Source organism: Tiliqua scincoides, chromosome 3, assembly GCF_035046505.1.
Source record: "Tiliqua scincoides isolate rTilSci1 chromosome 3, rTilSci1.hap2, whole genome shotgun sequence".
Lineage (NCBI taxonomy): Eukaryota > Metazoa > Chordata > Lepidosauria > Squamata > Scincidae > Tiliqua > Tiliqua scincoides.
This window is the reverse complement of record NC_089823.1, coordinates 195,025,058-195,047,980: the sequence shown is the minus strand read 5'-3', so window position 1 is coordinate 195,047,980 and position 22,923 is coordinate 195,025,058. Positions and strand designations below refer to the sequence as shown.

At 43.3% G+C, this 22,923-nt stretch overlaps 1 protein-coding gene across 1 annotated transcript; it reads left to right on the top strand.

Moving 5' to 3' along the window:
- Positions 1–1,389: 1,389 nt before the first annotated feature.
- Positions 1,390–22,169, top strand: MSL2 (MSL complex subunit 2). The gene is made up of 2 exons (XM_066620455.1): positions 1,390–1,723; positions 18,022–22,169. Exons 1-2 carry the CDS (start codon positions 1,579–1,581, stop codon positions 19,611–19,613), a joined length of 1,737 nt encoding a protein of 578 aa, XP_066476552.1. The 5' UTR covers positions 1,390–1,578; the 3' UTR covers positions 19,614–22,169.
- The last annotated feature ends 754 nt before the right edge of the window (positions 22,170–22,923 follow it).

The window sequence follows — 22,923 nt, the reverse complement described above, 5'->3', positions numbered from 1 at the left end:
GGTGTTTGGGTGGCTCTGCCTCACCCGCCTCCCCACTCACTACCGGCCCCTGCAGTCCTGTACATACTTTCATTTAACACAATAGAACTTACTTCTGAGTACACACACAGGGTTGTGCTGCTTATCCACTGAACTCAATAGTTCCCTTCCGCCTACACACCGTCAGGGCTGGAACTGCAGTTTGCAAACCTTCATTCATTTACTGGGGTGCTGATTATGTAACTGGGGCCACCGGTTATTGGTGGGGCAGGTTTTGGATTGACACTTCCTCCTTCTTAAAGGAGAGAAGTACAGCTCTGTCTATCCTGCAAATGCTCCCTTCACAGCCCTTCCTATGCATGGTGCCCCACAAGTAAGTTCCATTGAGTTTACTCCCAGGTAAGTGTGGATAGGATGGCAGCCTGAGAGCCCCATCCTATGCATGTCTCCTCAGAAGTCAGTCCCATTAGGGTCAGTGGGGCTTACTCCCAGGAAAGTGTGGATAGGATGGCAGCCTGAGAGCCCCATCCTATGCATGTCTCCTCAGAAGTCAGTCCCATTAGGGTCAGTGGGGCTTACTCCCAGGAAAGTGTGGATAGGATGGCAGCCTGAGAGCCCCATCCTATGCATGTCTCCTCAGAAGTCAGTCCCATTAGGGTCAGTGGGGCTTACTCCCAGGAAAGTGTGGATAGGATGGCAGCCTGAGAGCCCCATCCTATGCATGTCTCCTCAGAAGTCAGTCCCATTAGGGTCAGTGGGGCTTCCTCCCAGGAAAGTGTGGACAGGACTGCGCTCCACACCTCCGCTCCTTCCCAGCTCAGCGCCGACCTTCAGCCGGGTCCGCAGCCGCCCGTCCTCCGGCGCCGCGTTTCGGGGCTGAGGCGACTTCCCTGGCAGAGCCGCTGGTGCGCCGGCGCGAGCGCCGCTTTGGGCCTGGGCCGGGAGGGGGCTCCGCGCAGCGCCGCCGCAGCCCCGCCCTGCTGGCGCCCTGGGGAGAGGCGCTGGGCGCTCGCCGAGACGCGAGGGGTGGGTGTGTGGAGCAGGGAATGGCTGCGCATGCGCAGTAGCGAGCCGAGGTGGCCGCGGCGATGGCTACGCAGTGACGGTTGGATCTAACGGTTGCTATTGACATTGGGGCTGGGCGTGCGGCGGCGGCTTCTTGCGCGGAAGCGGCCGGGAGCGGGAAAGCCGTTGGCCCCGCGGAAGAGGCCCGGGCGCCGCGCGGGATGCGGAGGCGCTGAAACTCCGGGCGTCTCCGCCTCCTCCCCCCGCCCCTGCCGGAGCCGGGCCCGGGCCGTCGCCCTACGCTGGGCTCGCGGTCCCGCCGCGCCCCCCATGCGGGGCCCCCCCCGCGCCTGAGGCGCCCGCGAGGGCCGGGAGCCCGGCCGGCATGGGCTGCCGCGCGGAGTAGCCGCCGCCGCCAGGAGCGGAGGGACGGGCGGGCGGCGCGGGGGAAGAGCAGGCCCGGCTGCGGCCCGGCCCCGGCCGCGGCGGCGCCTGGATGCGGAGCTAGGAGTGCAGCCGCCCCTCGGCCTGCCCCGCCCGGGCGCGGAGCCGCGCTTTCTTCTCAGCCCGGAGCCGCCGGCCTCAGCGTCTGCGATGAACCCGGTGAATGCCACAGCCCTCTACATCTCCGCCACCCGCCTGGTGCTCAACTACGGACCCGGGGAGGATCCGCAGTGCCTGGCCGAGATCGGCAGGCTGCTGCCCTACTTCCGGCAGTCGCTCTCCTGCTGCGTGTGCGGTGAGTGAGCGGGCAGGGCTTCCCATTGTTCTGGGCCGCGGGCGGGCGTCCTCCTCCGGCCTCGCTCGCTCGCTCGCTACACCCACTGGGGTGGGCAGGGAGCTCGGCCGCCCGCCCGCGCCTTCCTCCGGGGAGTTGGCACAACTTTCCTGCTCCTCCGCCCGCCTTGGTTTTGAACGCGCTCCGCAAATGGGCTCGCCTGCGGCTGGAGCAGAGGCTGCGAGTGACACGCGGGGAAGGGAGCGGACCCAGGCAAGCCCGGCACACCTCGGCCTCCGCCCGGGGCGGGACTGGCGGCTGCGAACTTCCTCTGGGCAGCGCAGCCGGCGCGGGAACCTTCAGCGTTGTTTCCCCCCAGAAGCCTTGTGTGGGATTTGGGGGAACGGCCTGGGTCGGTCTGCTGCAGCAAAGACACTCTGGTGGCACCTTCAGGGGCAACAAGCTTATGGCATGACCAGGTTGGATGCCTTGTTGCACTGGGTGGAGAGCAGTGCACCCTTAAAATGCTCTTGACAGTTCCTCTGTGAAGGAAGAAAGTGAAGTCCTAAGAACTCATTTGATGGGCTTATTCTATGCTCAGCCCCTCTCTGCCCAGCCCACAGGTGCACACATTGGATCCCTGTTGCTTATATGCAACATTGGGCAGAAGTGATTTAAGGTGGGGTGGGCACACATTTTGGCAGGAGGGGCCACATCGTCTCTCTGACACTGTGTTGGGGGCAGGGGAAGGATTTACATTTCAAATTTGAATAAATTTACATAAATGAATACATTAGAGTTGGAACACATGAGTGAGTTTTATTGAATTATTTATAATACGCATGAGAACTATAATACAGGCATGTAGAACCACATGAGAACTATTTGCCACACACGTCTTGCAGACTGAAAACATGCAGTCCAAGCCAGAAACATGCAGACATAAGTTCTTCAGAGGCATTGGGGTGTTGTGTGTGTGTGTTTTAAAATAATGCCCAGGAAAAGCAGAAAACACATGGAGACTATAAAAGGCCTTGCTCTAACTCAACCCTCAGCTCACATCTGGTGGTTGCAACCAGTAGTCATGGGCCAGTGTGGTGTACAACAGTCTCCAATGGGCCAGAGACTCATTGGAGACTGGGGGCTCCCTGCAGGCCAGATTGGGGGACCCTGAGGGCTGCCAATGACCCCAGGCCAGGGTTTGCCCACCCCTGGCTTAATGGAAGCTTACCTATCTGGAAGGTTTGAAGGGTAAATAGAATGTAAGGGCAAGTGTTGTTTAGGGGTATGACCTTTCCTGTTGTTGATCACGCACAGTCCATTTTGCTAGTCAGGAAACATATTTCTCTTCATACAGAGAAATAGTTAACAAAAGTAGTGAATTTTCAACATTATAAAGTCTTATTTTTGTTCAGCTGATTTTAAAAAAAGCATAAACAATATTAAATTGGATAAAGAATTTCCCCTCCCTGTAGTCTTGTGTTAATGAATGATAATCAAGGTACTGTTCCTTTGTGATCATTGCATCTTAAAATTAGTGAGGTTAAATTAAGGCTGCAGTCCTTAAGAAAGTAAACACCACTGAACAAAGTGGGACTTCTTATGTTCTTTTACTTCTTTCACCTCAGAATGCCAGATGCAAGGGAGGGTACCAGGATGCAGGTCTCTTGTGTGCTCCCTGAAGCATTTGTTGGGCCACTGTGAGATACAGGAAGCTGGACTAGATGGGCCCTTGGCCTGATCCAGCGGGGCTATTCTTATGTTCTTTTGACTTATTTCTGAACAAATGTGGACTATAAATGTGTTCAACTGTGCTGTTAGAAGAGTTTGTGAGTGCCAGGGATTGTTTATTAGCAGGGGAAACAGGAAGTACTATACTGTTTTGAACTGCTCTTCCCTCTGCTTTAGCTGTTCATTCCTAAACTCCTGTTTTTAAAAAATGAGCTAAACAGTAGCATTGGAAAAAGTCAATTAAGTACTGTACTTGGAGGTATTTTGGTACCCAAGATAGAGAATTCAAATAGTTCCTGTCCCCCTGTAGTACACACCTGATCCTCCCTAAAAGTGATGGTAGAGTGTATACATGATCCTTGTTAAATTGCTTTATAAAAGGAACTACATATAAATGTAGTTTATTAAGTTTTTCACAATGGAGAGAGGTGAAAAGCGGTGTGCCCCAAGGATCTGTCCTGGGACCAGTGCTTTTCAACCTCTTCATAAATGACCTGGAGACAGGGGTGAGCAGTGAGGTTGCAAAGTTTGCGGACGACACCAAACTTTTCTGAGTGGTGAAGACCAGAAGTGATTGTGAGGAGCTCCAAAGGATCTCTCCAGATTGGCAGAATGGGCAGCAAAATGGCAGATGCGCTTCAATGTCAGTAAGTGTAAAGTCATGCACATTGGAGCAAAAAATCAAAACTTTAGATATAGGCTGATGGGTTCTGAGCTGTCTGTGACAGATCGGGAGAGAGATCTTGGGGTGGTGATGGACAGGTTGATGAAAGTGTCAACCCAATGTGCGGCGGCAGTGAAGAAGGCCAATTCTATGCTTGGGATCATTAGGAAGGGTATTGAGAACAAAACGGCTAATATTATAATGCCGTTGTACAAATCTATGGTAAGGCCACACCTGGAGTATTGTGTCCAGTTCTGGTCACCGCATCTCAAAAAAGACATAGTGGAAATGGAAAAGGTGCAAAAGAGAGTGACCAAGATGATTACAGGGCTGGGGCACCTTCCTTATGAGGAAAGGCTACGGCGTTTGGGCCTCTTCAGCCTAGAAAAGAGACGCCTGAGGGGGGACAAGATTGATACATACAAAATTATGCAGGGGATGGACAGAGTGGATAGGGAGATGCTCTTTACACTCTCACATAACACCAGAACCAGGGGACAGCCACTAAAAGTGAGTGTTGGGAGAGTTAGAACAGACAAAAGAAAATATTTCTTTACTCAGCGTGTGGTTGGTCTGTGGAACTCCTTGCCACAGGATGTGGTGACGGCATCTGGCCTGGACGCCTTTAAAAGGGGATTGGACAAGTTTCTGGAGGAAAAATCCATTATGGGGTACAAGTCATGATGTGTATGCGCAACCTTCTGATTTTAGAAATGGGTTATGTCAGAATGCCAGATGCAAGGGAGGGCACCAGGATGAGGTCTCTTGTTATCTGGTGTGCTCCCTGGGGCATTTGGTGGGCCGCTGTGAGATACAGGAAGCTGGACTAGATGGGCCTATGGCCTGATCCAGTGGGGCTGTTCTTATGTTATGTTCTAAATAAGGGCAATTGACCCTTTGTGTTAAATATGTTACCAGAGGCAACTGCCTCCTTCTGCTTATGAGGCTGGCTTTGTGCATTATATACAAATGTTCTAATATTGAGACAGATATCTTGATCAATTGAATCTTGTAAAGTTGATATGTATGTTAATAAGGTGGTAAGGAATCTGGCTAGAATGTATAGCTAATTTTATCAAACTTACCAAGTTTTCTTATAACTTTTATGTACCCATAACTGGCTTGAATTGGATTTTAGAAAGTAACTTTTCCATTGTAAACACACATCTAAAGTTATCTTTTCTGAGAACAGGTTTTATCCTGTATCCTTTGCAGTTTCAATTACGGCAATAAATAAGTACAGTTGTTCTCCTGCTAAGTATAAGAGGAACTTCACTTGAAACAGTGCATCTTTGACCAATTAGCAGGGGCAAACTTGATCATGGTTTAGCCCAGCAATTTTCAACCACTGTACCATGTCATGTTGGTGTGTCATGGGTGGTCCACAGGTGTGCTGTGGGAATTTGGGAGAGGGTCATGTATTAGTAGGGCCTTTAAGGATGTGAGCCCCCTGCCAGAGAAATGGTGTGCCTTGTCAAATGTCATAAATATGATGTTGTGCCTTGACAATTTTAGCACCTTGTTAGTGTGCCATGAGATAAAAAAGGTTGAAAATTGCTGGTTTTGAATGTTGGTTGGATTCTTTCTGTGTAGTTTGATTACTTATATTGTTGTGGCTACTGTAAAAAATGGACATTAAATCTGAAAGGTCGTATCACATCTCGTATATTTCCAGGAAAGTTCCCTACATTTAATTTATAACTTCCATATGCTTCATTGCTTGTATTCAGTCTTGCTAAATTACAGTATTTTTCTTGGGTGGTGTTTTTCCTGAATCTTGGTACCTTAACGACCTTCTAAAAAGTTGTCAATGTTCTCTATTCAAATTCTTGGTGGCACTCTTAAAAGATAGCGTGGATATTATTATTCATATTGTTTTAGTGTAATGCTCTTTTGTGTCTTTCTGTCTTTTTTTTTTGCACTGTAAACTTTCTCTTTCCCTGACCTTTCCACGATATTTCAAACACTTGAGAGTGGTCACCTCAAATGGAAATTAATTTTAAAAAACTATAAAATACAGAAGTTCTGTAAATATGTATCAATGTGTTAATTTGGGGGTCCTCAAACTTTAGTTGCCAGGGCTACATTACTCAGTCTTGAGTATTTTGGTGGACTGTAGGATGTTAGAAAGTAATATACTGTATACATTTCATATATAACTAAGAATTTTCACAATAGGAAAATTTTTTTGCATTGCTGCTTGTTGGCTCTGTCTCTCTGCTGGGCTCTCAGTAAGAGTGACCCAGCTTAGCAGTATTACAGTATTGGCAACCTTCAGTCTCGAAAGACTATGGTATCGCGCTCTGAAAGGTGGTTCTGGCACAGCGTCTAGTGTGGCTGAAAAGGCCAATCCGGGAGTTACAATCCCTTCCACACCGGGAGCAAGTGCAGTCTGTCCCTGGTCTGTCTCCCTGGCTATGGGCCTTCCTTCTTTGCCTCTTAGCCTCAGACTGTTGGCAAAGTGTCTCTTCAAACTGGGAAAGGCCATGCTGCACAGCCTGCCTCCAAGCGGGCCGCTCAGAGGCCAGGGTTAGCAATCACTTCAGAAAGAAGGCACTAGGTGGAGGAGTGGGTTGGATATGGTCTATTGGACCATAGGTTGGTGACCCTTGCATTATTTAGTACTTGCTTAACCCAAACAAGTTTTACCTTGTCTTTTAAGAGGCAAGATAACATGAAATTTTGGGAAGGATATGCTGTAAATGGATTTTTTTTTCTTTCTGGCCATAGAGAGGGAGAGAAATTGTAGTTTGCCTACTTTGTAACTTGTATTCTTATTTTCAATTGAGAGCTTTTCCTTTATTCTAAAATAGAGTGCTGTAGCATCTTAAAGTCTAACCAGATTATTTCAGCATGAAATATTCTATAGGATATAGCTTTTAGATACTCATTTACTGTAGTGTTTCAGTATTCCACTTTGTCCTATTTAGATTCCTGTAGTGTACTTTTATAATATAAAATCTATATGCTCAATGTCTTGAACTTTTCATTGTAGATGTGTCAAGGAAATATCTTGGTACTTAAATGTGCATGCGTCTCACTGGTTAAGTAATGAGGAGCGTTTGAGTTTATAAGAATTTGAGATACAAGACTTCTTCACCTTTCCCCCCCAATAGCTGTCATGGAACAAAGTTTGAAAGCTAGGTATTCTTTTCTTAAGTATTTCAACTTCTCTGCCCACTGCTTTCTGTTTGAATTAAACATTAGTAGAATAATTTAGGATGCTGTTACATTGGCCACACAGTGGCTCTGCTGCTCAGTACATTGCAGTTTTCTAGTAGAAACCTGTTGCTTTTGAGAGACACCTGTTCCCTCCTATTAGAATAGATCTGTGTTTCTCAAACTTTTAGCACTGGGACCCACTTCTTAGAACGAGAATCTGTCAGGACCCACCAAAAGTGATGTCATGACCGCAAGTGACGTCATCAAGCAGGAAAATTTTTAACAATCCTAGACTGCCATCCTACCCACACTTACCCAGGAGTAAGTCCCATTTACTCTCATTGTTAAAAGAATATACATAGTAGCTTGTTTAACATATAGGTCTGTAACATTTCCCCAAATGCAATCACACCATAGTAGTACCAAGTCTAATATATTAAAAATAAAATATTGAAATGAAGGGAAACCCACCTGAAATCGGCTCATGACCCACCTAGAAGGGTCCTGACCCACAGTTTGAGAAACACTGGAATATCTCTGAAAGGCAGCTTCTTGTCAAGTATATTGTAGTAATATGTTTTCCCATCATAAAGGCATTGTTTGTTGATAGCAGTGACTAAGATGACAGTGGTCAAAGCTTTCTCACCAAATACAATTGGCAGTTTAGTGCCTTTTACACATCAAATTGTTAGTCTGTGTAGCTTAATAGTGTTTTAATTGGCAGCAGCTTCCCAGGATTTTAGGCCGAAGCTGTTCCCAACTCTGCTAGTTGGATCCTTGCATTAGAAATGTAAGGGCTTATATTACAAACTTTAGACAGTCTGGACCACCTTAGACAGTTTGGACAAAATATGAAATGAAAATTATTAGATTGTGGCAAGTGGGGGGGGAGGCTAGGTGGTGTTCGTGTATATGTGGCACCTCCAAATCTGCTCAGTGCTCTTACATAAGCATTGGACAAGATGGGGGAACAAGATGGACTTAAAAACATGAATAGTCAAAGCTCACTTCCACCATTTATTTATTTACTTCCTCCCTTACTGCATTTCTATGCTGCCTTTCTCTCTGAAAAGACTCAAGGTGGTGCACAACGATCAGAAATACAACCATAAAATCACATTACAAATGGAAAAATTTAAAAAAAGATATTAAAACAAGCACAATAAATAAATAAATTAGGGCAGGTGTGTCCAACTCATTTCATTTAGCAGACTGAATAGCATTCATGGCATCTGCTGAGTGCTGGAAGTGATATAATTAAGCAAAAAGTAATATAATTAAGCAGATGATGGCCAGAAATATGCACTTTTTTCTCACATAGGAACCCATTAGCTGCAAATTACAGAAGATAAAATATGTTTTGTGCTGTGGGGGAGGGAAAGGGGGGCTTGGCCGCTCCTGCCTGGGAAGATGGTGTGCTGGGGCTTCGCCTGTTCCCGTAATGCGCTGTGCGCCCTCTACGTCGTGTATATGGTGAGTGTGGCTGACAGCAGCCAGGCTCCACTCCTGGCTTCCTGCCACCCTGAGTGTAGCTGGCAAGGGGTGGGGGTGCCAGGTGGCTGGGCTTCCAGTGGGGGGTCGGTGGGGGGCGCAGAGGCAAGAAGGGGAGCCCAGGCAGGGCTGCCTGGGTGGGGGGAGGCAGGGGCAGCTCCCAGGAGAGGGCAGAAGGCGCCTGCATTCCCCTTGTGGGCATCTCCTGTGCACATAGCTGTGGGGTGGAGCTTGGCACAGTGAGGCAATGGGGATGACCTCACTTTTGTCTTGTAGGGCAATAGGTGAGGCAGAGCAGTGGGAGAGGGGGGGAGTGTTGACTTTGCAAGGGTGGGTGGGTGGGGAAGAGGGAGGCTGTGGAAGGGCTGCCTGTGTAACTACATCTTTACCTTGCTTTTCTGGGGTGCCATGGGGAGCAGGAGAGCAGAGATGGGGCTGTGGGAGCCTTAGAAAGGGGTGCTCTTTCAGGAGCAAGAAGGATGGGGGTTGACCTGGGGAAAATGAAGAGTGCTAAATTCAAGGGTGCCGTCTTAGCATGCACCGTCCCAGTGTGTGCCCAGGGTGACCAGAGGTCCTCTTTTTCCAGGACATGTTCTATTTTTAGCCCCATGACCTGGAAAAGAACTTAAATGTCCTGCTTTTCCCTGTGAGCAGGCAACACATCCCCTCTTGTAATTAATAAATTATATGTAATACAGTTTTAAATTCAATAATAAGTAATTTTAAATTAGGCACATGAGATCAATAATACAATATATAATAAATATATAATCTATATATTGATCAATATAGTGTTTTTAGCTTTTATTTTGTGGTCCTACATTTTTCTTCAATATCCTACATTTTGGGGTGACTTGTCCTCTTTTATTGTTATGACATCTGGTCACCCTGTGTGTGCCTCAGAGTGCTGTCTCAGGGCCCAATCCTATCCAGTTTTCCAGTGTTGGTGCAGCCATTCTAATGGGGCATGCACTACATCTTGTAGTGGGGAGTCAGTCACAGAGGCCTCCTCAAGGTATGGGAACATTTGTTTCCTTACCTCTGGGCTGCATCAGTGCTGGAAAGTTAGATAGGATTGGGCCCTCAGTCAAGATATATCTATCTTGACAATAAGTATATTGTCTGGTTAGCACAGGAAGGGGAGCTTGCAGCAGATCATAAAGGTAAAAAAACCTATATATGCAGTGTTATCTTCATTTTAGATGTCAAAAGGGTTTTGTGGCTCCTGAGGTTTTCTTTTCTCCGGAAAACGGGTCCAAATGGCTCTTTGAATGTCTAAGGTTGCCGACCCCTGCACTAGGCCCTCCAGAGGTCATGCTGGGCACGTGGCCCACCACACTGACTTCCTCACACCTTAGAACTGCTCCCAGATGTGGCTTCAGGTAATGTCGTGGAGACCATCTTAGGCATGGGGAGGCAACTGTGGATGGTGAAATCCCCAGATAAGGAGTGCCCAGTGTATGTTGTCTCTCTATTACTAAGATATCAGTTAACCTAGTTTATTTGAAGTGGCATGTTTGTAATGGATTCTGTTGCTATCATCCATTGGTAGCTAGTTTTGGAGCAGTGGGGAAAACTGTCTTTAAATCTGTCATGTAATGGTTACTGTTTTTCTTCCCGTGTTATATTTTTGCAGTTGTAATTATTTAATAAAATCTGGAATTTTAGAAAAGTGGTATAAAAGTGTTATAAATAAGAGTTCTAATTCAGTGTTTTTCAACAAGTGGTACTCGTTCTGCCAGTGGGACTTGAGGTGGTACACACAGGACCCCCCAGACTGGCAGCGAGAACAGCAGTACAACATGACAAGCAGAAGTACAGTGCTTGAAAAGCTCTGTAAGCCTGTAGCTTTACAGCGATCTGTTTAAGGAAGAAACTCACAGTGCGATAAGCTTTTAAAGTACTAAAAGGTTGCATGGAGGGTTGCGCGGGAGGGTTCCGCATATCTGTGGATAAGTGGAAATGTGGATATGAGATGAGCAGTTACAATGGCGTATCATGGATCAGCCAGCAGTTTTGGACTAAAGATTTGTTGTTATCCTGTTATCCAGGCTTGGTGTGAGTCTTTGATTTTACACTAAGGGCGCAATCCTAACCCGTTATATCAGTGCTTTCCAGCACTGGCATAGCAGTGCCAATGGGACATGTGCTGCATCCTGCAGTTGGGTGTCACTCACGAGGCCTCCTCAAAGTAAGGGAATGTTTGTTCCCTTACCTCGGAACTGCATTGCCCTTATGTCAGCGCTGGAAAGCACTGACATAAGGGGTTAGGATTGCACCCTAAATCTCCACCATATCTACTGCTCTTGTTCCAGAGGCCTGTCTAGAAGTCAGAAAGTTCAGATCTTAAAACGACCAGCTCTTGCTGGTCCAGTGTTATTGCACCATCATGAAAGCACCACAAAAGGCATATTGTGCCAGTTTGAAAGCACCAGATCAACCACCCATAATTTGGGGAGCCAGTTACTATCATGTTAAATAACAAGATAGTAATTATAAGTTATAGAAAAATTGTTTAGAATGGTCTCAGCTCTTAGACAAAAACACTTTGGAAATGGATGCTAGTTTGACAGGTCAAATGGAAAAAAAGTTCTGTTCTAGTGTCGTATCTACGAGTAAGTATCTACGTATCACCTCGTAAGTACAGGTGTGCCTAGATCCCATGAATCCATGGATATGGGGGATGCATCCCCCCACCCTCTGGAAGTGAACGGAGCTCTGTTCCTCTCACTTCTAGAAGGTTTTCTGAGCCCAGCAGTGGCTGAGCACATCCTCCCACAGCCTCGGAATGTCTGAAAATAGCAAGAAAAGGTCACTTGCAGGTTGTTGTTTTTTTTTGCAAAACCAGAAGTGACTTTTTTTTGCTATTTTTGGTCTTTCTGAACTGGCAGAGAACACACACGGCCCCTGTTGAACTCAGAAAACCTCCAGAGACAAAGGAAAGCCGGGGGATGTGGGGAGCCCTGTGGATCGCCAATCTGCAGGTAAGTGAAACTGTGGTTATGGGATCCACAGATATGGGGAATCCCTGTATTAGCTGAGGAGGGAAAGAAGGGAAGATACCAACCAGTAGAACAGTAGAGGTGGCCTCAAACATGCAAATAGTCAGTTATGGAGAAAATTATTTTTGCCATCTTTTATCAAAGTAAAAAAAGTATTAAACATGAAGACACTAATTTTTACAAATGAGATTAAATTGGGCATAGTTTTTTGAGCTGAGTCTATGCATAATTCATATGATATAGTAGGTCTAATTTTTTAGATCAATTAAGTTAAGGGATGCATTGATATGTCTTGATATAGAGCTTTTTATTTGTTTTTAGAGCAGATTGAATCTAAAGAACAGTGAATGGTATTCTAGTCATCTCTTCCTCAGTGCTGTAGGTTGAAATCCAGTCCACATTGGGGAATTCTCAGGATTAAGCCATTTCTACCCAACACTGCAAATATGCAACAAGGATCAAATGTGTACACCTGTGGGCTGGGCAGAAATGGGTTGTGCAGTACAGTATAGGGGACTGTTGGCAAAAATCACATGTCTCTTCCACCTTCTGCAAACACAAGGGCCTTCCTGGATATTGAAGGGTACTTCTGCTTGCATCAAATCTCTTCATACACACTCAAGATTTTTTATGTTGATATTAACTTGGTACTGAACAAACTCCAAGATGGGAGAAATGACTGTGACATAGATCATCAAATAGAACTGGAGCTCTGGAAATGCTTATTCTGTCTGGCATGTGTGGTATTTCGTGGAGAATTTGATGTGATTGGAATTCAAAATTTAGAGAACTATGAATATTCAAAGTGAATTTCAAAAATTGTCTTTGTTACAGAATTGCACTTTGAATAGACATATGTAATCATGATATAAATAGAGAAAGCTTATATAGTGGATAAGAGACTGAACTGTATTCCAGAACGTATTTTTGTAATGTAACAACTGAAGAGCATTGTAGCCTCTGCTTCCCTGTATCTTCCCCCCCGCCCCCCAGTTCTGGGAACATCTGAGATGTATTGCTTATTGAATAGAAGCACACACATGCGCTCTCTCTTTCTAATCCAAGGAACACTGGTGATCTTGCCATGTATCCCAGCAGCACTTGCCTGTCAAAAGGGATGGGAGTTTCCTCTCAAGGGTTTGCCCTTCTGAGGGCAGAAAAATTCCTGGTTCAGACCTATCATGTGATTCTCTATTCCATCTTTCACAGAGGAGTTTTTTTTATACAAGGGGTGTGTCTGTGTGTGTAATCTGCATATTGAGGATGACTGTGCCAGAATGCATGATGAGCTTCCCTTTTGGTAGTGTACCTCTTGGTCAGGCAATTGCTGTGGCAAGGAGGGCAGGGTGGGTGCATATTTCAGTGGTATTACATAATGCATGTGGAGAATTTTTTTCTCTATTTGCTAAAGTTCCCACATGGAACTTTACATATTTGGTTTGGGCCTGAGTGTGAATTGGGACTTCCCTGATTCAAATCTTATCTCTGCCACGAACTCATTAGGTGGCCTTAATCAAGCTGCTTTCTCTCAGTTCCCCAGCTGCATAAATTGCCACACTGTTGAAATATCATTACAAAGTTGCTGCAACTTGACCATTCCAATATCATGTTTGTTGCAGTGTGAATACACTATCATAATGTCACATTAAGTCAGCACAAAGGGACTTAGTAATGATTCTGCCTCATAGAGATGGTTGGACTTGAGGATAGGATAGTGCTTATAAATATTGGTTAAGGACGTCTCTGACTCATTAGCATAACCTTTACTTTTTAACAGCCTTGGAATCTAAAATTTCACATGCCAAATGAAAATATTCAGTCTTGGTATATGTGAGCTATCAGGAAGACTGTGTATGTTATGCTTTAACTTTTGAGTAGTTGGAACATTCATAGGTATTCAGGGACACTTTATAGTAGGGCTTTATAGAGCCATTGCCTTGTAGGTAAAGTCAGAACACTTATAAACTGATAGGTATGGAGGTATCAAACACTGTTACTTAGTTTTTAGGTTTACCTAGGTTTTTTTTCTTTTCAACTTTATCTGATGTTTGCACTATTTATTTATTTATAGGATTTTTATCTCACCTTTTTCCCACACCAAAGGGGACCCAAGGCGGCTAACCATATCAACATAAAATAAAATTAAAACATTAAGAACTATTAAAATATAAGTCATTTAAAAAGCATTAGATGGACAAAATATAGTTGTATGTGTCCTGTGCTTTGATACCTTATTAGCCTTTCTGGGACCATAGAAAGTTTTCTTAAATGATTGTTAAAAATTGCATAAATTAATATATAGATGAAATTCCAGGTTTGATTGATTAAAGTTCTGATAGGCCTTTGCAAAAATGCCCTCTCTTTGAATCCTTATAAATTATCGTTCCTCTCGTTTGTTCAGTGATGTTTTTAAATTCAGACCTTCTGTTTCATTAATGATTGCATTCGTTTTAAATCACTTCCAGTTCATCTGTGATGTCTTAGAACTGTGTGTGTAGAATGTAACGCAGTAGCACTGCTGGAAAAAGAATTTTATAACTACTTTAGTGGTTATTATACTGTTATAAAGATAGTACATGCTTAAACTAAGTATTGCAAATCGTTAGCAAACTCAGCTTCTCTAGTTATTTTATTGCTTGACTTACTGTTAGTACTAAGTAGTTATACTATTTCTCCTTAAGTTAATAAGGAGAGAATCTAGTGTGCCTCTTGTGGGTGGAGGTGTTCATATTCAGGAATTGAGTCTACAGCAGGGAAGGATACAGTAAGTGACTGAATTAACTCAGATTTTTCTGTGCATACTTAGTTTTCTAGGTTAGCTTTACTGTTACTTGACACTCCTGCCATTGTAATAGCTTGCAGTTCAATCTTCTATTTTTCTGCCTTTCCTGAATGCAGAATAGAAAGCTAGTTTTTGTTATTTCCTGAGAAAGAACTTCAGATTTTCTACATATTACACTTAGCCCATGATAACTGTTTCTTTTGAGAATTTTGCCCCACCAGCAGCCCAGAACATTGAAGGGGATAGTGATCAGTGAAAGAGGATCTTCTGGCTTCCTCTGCCTCCTTATTTCTCTTTAATGATTAAGAGCCCAATCCTGTGCATGTTTACTCAGAAGTAAGTCCCATTGTAGTCAATGGGTCTTATTCCCAGGTAAGAGTGGATAGGCTTGCAGCCTCACTTAGGAGCTAGGAAGGGGAAAACTAACCTAAGAGGAGTTGTGGGGAGTGGCGAAAAGCAGCCAGCAACTGCTGCTCTAGTGTGTGATTTGTGTCCTCACCTGTATGCCTGTTGGTGGGGAGAGTCTTCAAAATTCAAGTGGAGTTCTTAGATGGTGGAACTGGGTTTACATGGTGAATGTAACATGTAGCCAGGTTCTAAGCAAGCAATTTATTACAACTTTTCAGTGTGTTCTCATTTGCGATTGAAGTATTGTTTGTTTCAATACAAGCAATGCAAAGTATTGTTCCAGTGCAATAAAAGCATTGGAAAGCCAATACATGTGGTACCTTTTTAGCACATACCTGAGATTAGAAGGCACTTTTTCCATCCTTTAAACATACTTGCTTTTTTCCCTCCTGGTCTGGCAATTAAATAGTGTGATTACCACCCTTAGCTCTGCTTCTCCTAGTTTGACTCCCTTATATTCACTTCCCTTTTGATTTGAGAAAATTGGTGCCAAACAGGTTCTATTGAATTATTAATTCAAAATGTTAAATTCTGTAACACGGACAACACATTGTTATAGCCAAAACATTAGTGTTCTTTAAAAAAGAAAGAAAGAAAGAAATTGCCATTTGGTCGAATTTACCAAACAACTTTCATAGAATTCACCTTACCATGCCAGATCAGTTAGAGGTTTCTTCATTGTGTGATACTGCTGAGAGATTTGAAAATGTTGGTGTACAACATGGGTAGGGCCTCAGTCTAGCTGGTGGTGGTTGCATGAGTGCTCTATAAACAGGTTTCTGAGATAGAACTTCCTGGACCTTGCACTAATTGTGACAGTGCCAGAATGATCAAGATGGAGCTGTGGGAATGAGAATTTGTTCAATGGTGAATATTTTGCAGGCAGTACATTGAACTGTTCATCACCATTTTAATTTACATTGCAAGAAAGTCAATATTGTTCCCAAACATGTGGTATTTTTCTATTTGATAAGACTTGACCACAAAGCTATCATTTGTGTTATGAATATGGGCTCTTTTGCAATGTAAGCTAATAAGGGGCTAATATGTTTTTATATACTGCCTGTAAAATATCTACCATACAACAAGATGTTCTGTATACCTGGTTTTTACTGTGGAGCGGGGAGATGGTGATCTGGTGATGGTGGTGATCAGCATTATGCCTCTATCTTGGACAGATCATTTCCTGGTAAAGTGTAGGCTAATGGCAGTTCCTCAACTTCACTGAGGCAAAGGACCTGATTGTATTGTCTGTCCCAGGCGGCTGATGGACTTTATGGATTTCCTGACGGCTTTGGGTAATTTTCCTGCTGCCAGAGCTGGTGGCTCGCCTGCTATCTTGGTTGACCTCTGAAGTAAGGAAATGGCTAGGGTTGTAGACCAGGTCACCTCTGTGTGACTTCTATCACACACTAATAGTAGCAGAAGCAACCTGAGGATGTGAGAAGAGTTCTTTGGAGTTTGAGGCCATCCTCCTGCCCCCCTTGACCCTTGCCCACCATAGCTTATTCAAGCTGCAAGGCGAGGTCTGGCTGAGTGGTGTGGAGCGTAGTCAAAACATCATTAATGGTGTACTGCCAACTATCTTGAACCGCAAAACATGTCCCTGGTGGCAGCATGAACCCAGAGGATCCATCACTGCCATTAGCCCACCCCTGGGGCAGAGACAGGGCTTCCCTGGCTGGGGAGTCCCGACACCCCAGTTTGAGAACCTCTGACCTCGGGGGGATGAACCAGACTGTATGGGAGTAGGCAACCCTGAAGGTACCCTTGTTCAAGGCCATATATTATTAATTATTAATAATTATCAGTATTTATATACCACTTTTCAGCAGAAAGTTCCCAAAGCGGTTTACAGAGAAAATAAAATAATGGCTCCCTGTCCCAAAAGGGCTCACAATCTAAAAAGATGCAAAAGAACACTAGTAGGCAGCCACTAGAAAAGTCACTGCTGGGGTGATACAGGACTTTGTAGGAACACTAGCCACTTGAAATTGGGCCTGGAAACAGATCGCCAGCCAGTGCAGTCACCTGAGCAACAGCCCAACAGAATCAAACTGCCAAGCCCCAGTGACCACACAAGCTGCTGCATTCTGAACCAGCTGCAATTTCCAATGTGTCTTCAGGGACAGTCCCATATAGAGCTCATTACAGTAATCTAAATGAGATGTAACTAAGGTGTGGACCATCATAGCCAGATCCGACTGACTCAGGTATGGCTGCAGCTGATGCACCAGCCAAAGCTGGGTAAAACCCCCCTCCTCCTGAGCAACAGCTGCCACCTGGCCATCCAGGAGCAGCTGTGAATCCAGCAGGACCCCATCAAGGGGGAGTGCAACCCCATCCAGTGCAAAGCACCGATCTAATACCCAATTTGTGCTTTTCTGGATCAAGAGAACATCTGTCTTGTCCAGGGCAAAGTCATGTCCAAGACTCACATTTTTTAATCAGTTCTGAGGTGCAGGGAGCCCTGCAGAAGGGGCTGTGGGCTCCCCAGACCTTCCAGAGAGCCACAACGACCCCCCAGGTGAATCTAAAAAACGCTTTTATCCCCACTGACAATGCAATCTTAGAGGTCCCGCCATCACCCCCACTCCTTAAGGAGGCAGAGACATGGCTTCCCTGGCTGTGGTACGAAACAGGGCCTTCTCTGTTGTGGCACTGCACCTCTGGAACATGCTTCCTGAGGATCTATGATCAACCCACTCTCTGGAGCAGTTCCAATGAGACTTAAAAACTTCTATTTCAGCTAGCTTTTGAGGGGGGAGGTTTGGGGTGTTCTGTTTTATTTGTATTTTATATGTTTATGCATTTTATAATTTATATATGTATTTTAATGTTGTTGTAAGCTGCCTTGGGGTGCCCTTTGGGGAGATAGGTGGGATATAAATCAAATAAATAAAAAATGAAAATAAGATGTTCTCATTTCCACAGTTCTACCTTACTCTTTTTGATACTATTACAGTTAGAGAAACTTCTGATATAGAAAAAAGATAGTGGTGTCATTAAATCTATTCTGTTGCCTTAAAATCCTAGTCTTTTTTGGATTTTATAGTACTTTTTCTTTTTTTTCTCTTAGGTAATCTGCTGCAAGATCCAATTGCACCCACCAACTCCACATGTCAGCATTATGTTTGCAAAACCTGTAAAGGCAAGAAGATGATGATGAAACCATCATGTAGTTGGTGCAAGGACTATGAGCAATTTGAAGAAAATAAACAGTTAAGCATTTTAGTGAATTGCTATAAAAAACTTTGTGAATACATAACACAAACACCACTGGCACGTGATATTAAACAAGCTGTTGACAGTTCTCCAGATCTTTTGACTTTGCTCAAAGATGGCTCCCCGCTGCACGAAGATACAGAAAAAGCATCTGATGAACCCTTGACATTGTGTTTAACACATTCCCCATCACCTTCAACCTCAGAGCATCCCAGTGAGCCACCAGCAAGTAATTCTTCTTTACCTGAAAGCACACATGACTCTGATGCAAAAGGTTCTGCTGTTAATGGGTTGCCCAATTGTAATGGGATTTCAGTGGATAAACTTGGAGGAAATATCCCTTCTCCTGAACATGCAAATGCAGTTGATGTATGTAGTCCTGGACAGTACATAAAAACAGAAGATATTTCTAGCAGTCTTCAGCCCGTTTGTGACACAGTTTCCCCTACTGACTTGTGTGCAACAGGCATTGATATCTGCAGTTTCAGTGAAGACATCAAATCAGGTGATTCTCTTCTACTTAGTGTTGAAGAAGTGCTTCGGAGTTTGGAATCCAACACAGAGGACTGCAGTCCTCCTCTGCAACATAGCTTGGAATCCAATTTATCTAATGGCCCTTTTTTGCAGCTTTCTCCTCCACCTTCTAGCCATAACATGTACATGTCAGTGGGTTCTTCATCTCATGGGATTTCATGTACAGCTGCGACACCTAAAGTAGTTAAATTAAACAGAAAGCGATCGCGATCAGAAAGTGACAGTGAAAAGGTTCAACCTCTTCCGATATCCAGCATCCTTCGTGGTCCAACATTGGGAGCCTCAGCTCCTGTAACGGTGAAACAGGAAGCAAAGATGTCTTTGCAACCTATAGCAACTGTACCTAATGGAGGCACTGCCCCCAAAATAGGCAAAACTGTACTCTTAACAAATAAAAGCATGAAAAAGAATCTAGACCATCCCACCAAGAAATCTCATCCGAAATCCAAATCAGGAATGCTGAAAACAAAAGACAAATCAAAAGAAAAAAATGCCAGCAGTCATGTTGTGCCAGGAAGTCCAACAAAAACTGTGTACAAAAAGCCACAGGAAAAGAAGGGGTGTAAATGTGGTCGAGCCACCCAAAATCCAAGTGTTCTTACATGTCGTGGCCAACGCTGCCCTTGCTATTCGAACCGTAAAGCCTGCTTAGACTGCATATGCCGTGGCTGCCAAAATTCATATATGGCTAATGGGGAGAAGAAACTGGAGGCATTTGCAGTGCCAGAAAAGGCCTTGGAGCAGACTAGGCTTACTTTGGGCATTAATGTGACAAGCATTGCTGTGCGCAATGCCAGTACAAGTACCAGTGTAATTAATGTGACAGGGTCACCAGTAACGACATTTTTAGCTGCCAGTACAAACGATGATAAGAACTTGGACGAAGTGATAGACATGAGATATGACTGCTGAGTCATTCTTTTTTGTCTCCCCCCCCCCCACCTTTGGTAGGGGGACTGCTACAGTTTTGAAGGCAGCTATGGATCTGTTTAACTTGCCGGAGCTCCTGCATATATAGATCACTTGTATCAAGTGTTTTTCATTGCTATGTTGTGTGTTAGTGTCTGGGAAATAGTTTGACGGTAATTGCGGAGTTACCCTGAAACTGTCTTTAGTTCTTACAGCACCTCATAGTTTCAGATCAAATGCTAATGTAAATGATTTTTAATACAAAGTGACATTTTGGCAATTATTGACCTTGTACCAGTTCATGCTTTGTGCTTAATCAAAGATTTATTAAATACAGGAATGGTTTCTAGTCAGTCCATCACAGTTATGCTAATTTCTGATATATCCATGTTTAAAGGCAGTGTTGCAAGAAAATCATACTGTGTTCGTTCCAGGAATCGGGGGGGGGGATGTAAGAAACTAGTCTTTCAGTACCGCATTAGGACAGAGAAATTAATAATTTACTGTCTTAAACTGGTTCCAAATCATTTGAAATTGTCCAGCTAGTTTGTATTACTGCCAGAAAACAGTCAAACTGAACTTCAGTTGATGTCACTCACGATTTTGAAATATTTCAATCTCTTTTGGGGGGGAGGTAAAGTTTTGGAAATAATATTTGGGTCTCCTTTGTCATGAAGTCTCCTCCAAATGCTTTTATTTTCACAGTTAAAGTTTACAGATCGATGTCATGAGTGTATTTCACGTTGTGTCATGCTATTAACATGTCTCTTCAGGATATTTTTGCTGAGTTTATTATGAAATAGATACTGTATATCATTTTTAGCTGTCTTTATGCTAACTGGTTTCAAAACAAAAGCAATTTAACTTTCATGCCAAAGTTACTTGAGAGATGTTTGTGATTTTAGCTGTTGGCAAGACTTAAATTCTGGGAGGGCTGCATGCACAAATCTACTGTTGTGGAAATTTGTGCATTTTTTCCTTTACATTAGTGGGGGTTCTAAGTGAGAAGTTCAACCCTCACTTAGAAATAATTTAACCTGGTATTAAGTTACAAGGTTAATACCACAGGATTTGTCTCTTAGATTGCTAATTCTAGGAACTTCTGGTTCTCAATTACAAAAGTAGCTAACATAGCATTAAAATTACTTCCATGATGTGCAACAACCCATTTATGGTGATCTCCACAGTCCAAGAATATTCTGGGCTAAGTTGTCTTGTTTGGTAAGTTAGTAAAAAGATAAAATTGGGCTAATGTAGAAGGTGGCAGTGAAACTGCTGTGTCTTTCAACAATATTTAAGCACTTCAGATCCTTATGTGACTCTAAAATTTGATAATTTGTGATCTTCTGTTTCTAGACATGCCTTTAGTAGAATGGAAACAATTACTTTTGTGTTCAAACATATTAGAATTTATTCCATCCCTTATTTATAAACATTTTAGTTCAAATTTTGATCATTATTCTATTCATAAAGAGAGTAGGATGTAGATCGGCTTTTTCAAGGCTAGAGAATGTATTGCTCTGAAGTGCACTGCTAGCATTCAGTGCATGCAATAACACTGTCAAACCATTGACTGATTAAATGACTGAGGCCCTCCTCTCATTCAAACATCTTCCATATCTTGTTCTTTTGTCCCCCTTAACATGGGGGCATGGAGAAGAATGGGCAGTGGTTACACAAAGATGAGGCAAAGCTTGGTTGAGAATAAATGGAATAGTATAACATAGGCAGGTCTTTAACAGCAACAGTTGGCTAGTCATGGAGGTGGCATGGTTGGTGAGTGTGGTTATAATAAAACCCTATGGGAATTGCTCCAGACCTTACTCAGTGTGCAAGGTTTCAGCCTTCATTTGTTTCCAATTATACCATCAAGTGTGACAACAAACTGCAAAGTTTAATAGTATACCAGTTGATAGCAATCCTACTTTTGTTGGGATGTGTGTCAAGTATTTGAATTACTCACTTTGAGTCAATTGTGGGCTGACTAGAATAGAAAGCATTATTCTGGTATTTAAAGGATAATGTCCTAATTTAGAGCAATATTACAGTACCTTGTCTAAAGAGAAGTGATGCCACAATTTCTAAAGTTCCTTTACATTTGCCATCTGACTGCTTAGTGAATTATGACATTAGACACTTTGGATTTGGCACAAAGCATATATAATGATGGTTACTAGGTCTGAAAAGCAAGCAAAAGGTTTTGGACACCAATTGGATGATGCCTCCTTTTTGTTCTGTAGTGTGTACCATGGTGTCATTTTATGTGAATGTGGTCAAATAGCATTTTTGTTGGCTTTTTGGTTTGTTTTTCCCCTGTCTTTTCTGTGGGTAGGGCAGGGTGGGGGGTTAAAGCCATAGGAAGAAGAATGTGATATAAGTGTTCAGTATGTACTTTTTTGTTTCTGTTTTGCAAGAAGAGTTGAAAATATTTTTGATAATGAGAGTAAATGGTGGAAAATGCTCTTTAGTATTCTTGTCTTTTTTTTGCCAGCCCAGACTCCTGAATTGTGTGTTTAATTATGAGGTTTATTATGTCCTATTAAAACATAATTGGTTAAATATGGATGTCATTTTTGTGTGCACCAAATGAGATCTGCCGTTATCTACTTCAGTGTTCTAACCTTTACTTGCTAGTGTAAATTTGATTATAATTCAAGTATTGAGACTAACTGAACAAACACACGAAGTCTGGTGTGATATTCCCACAACCTGGGTACTGTCTGGAAATATCTGTGCAACTGTTTTCTGGAAAGTGCTGGTAATATAGTTATGGAGCTCCAGTATGTCATAAGTATGCCTTGCTCCCCAAATGTGGGAATTTAATTCTATTTTAATATACTTTACAGCTGCACTGAACAGCATTCCAGTAGCTGGTGATTTAGGCCAAATGTTTGGAGCTGCTTCTTGGAGATTCCAGATTTTTAATGTATTGCTGATGGTGAATTCAGGTTTGTTTTTAAAACTAGTTTCCTTTTATGCTGCCACATTAAACAATGTATTAAAATTTGAGCTGATTAATAAATGTTAGTTTTTTAAAATGTATTTTGTAGCTTTCTAGGGAGACAATTTGGTACAGTTTATTGCTCTGAATACTTTATTTCTATAGGAGAATTTGCAGTTGCACATTCAGTCCAACTGAATAAAGCTACAGAGAATGCAAGTACCATATATACTCGCCTATAACTCGAAATATTTATGTCTATAAATTAACCCTGAAAACCTGGGTCAATTTATACGCAGGTCAATACAGTAAATAGAGGGGGAGCTTCCAGGAAGCTTATGGAAAGCTGAGCAGCTGTCTGGTGAAGTGGGA

Bases quoted from the DNA above. Each gene is read 5' to 3' on its own strand.
- MSL2 (XM_066620455.1), top strand. From the start codon at position 1,579: ATGAACCCGGTGAATGCCACAGCCCTCTACATCTCCGCCACCCGCCTG. The intron at 1,724-18,021 runs GTGAGTGAGCGG...TTTTTCTCTTAG, and splicing joins GCTCTCCTGCTGCGTGTGCG to GTAATCTGCTGCAAGATCCA.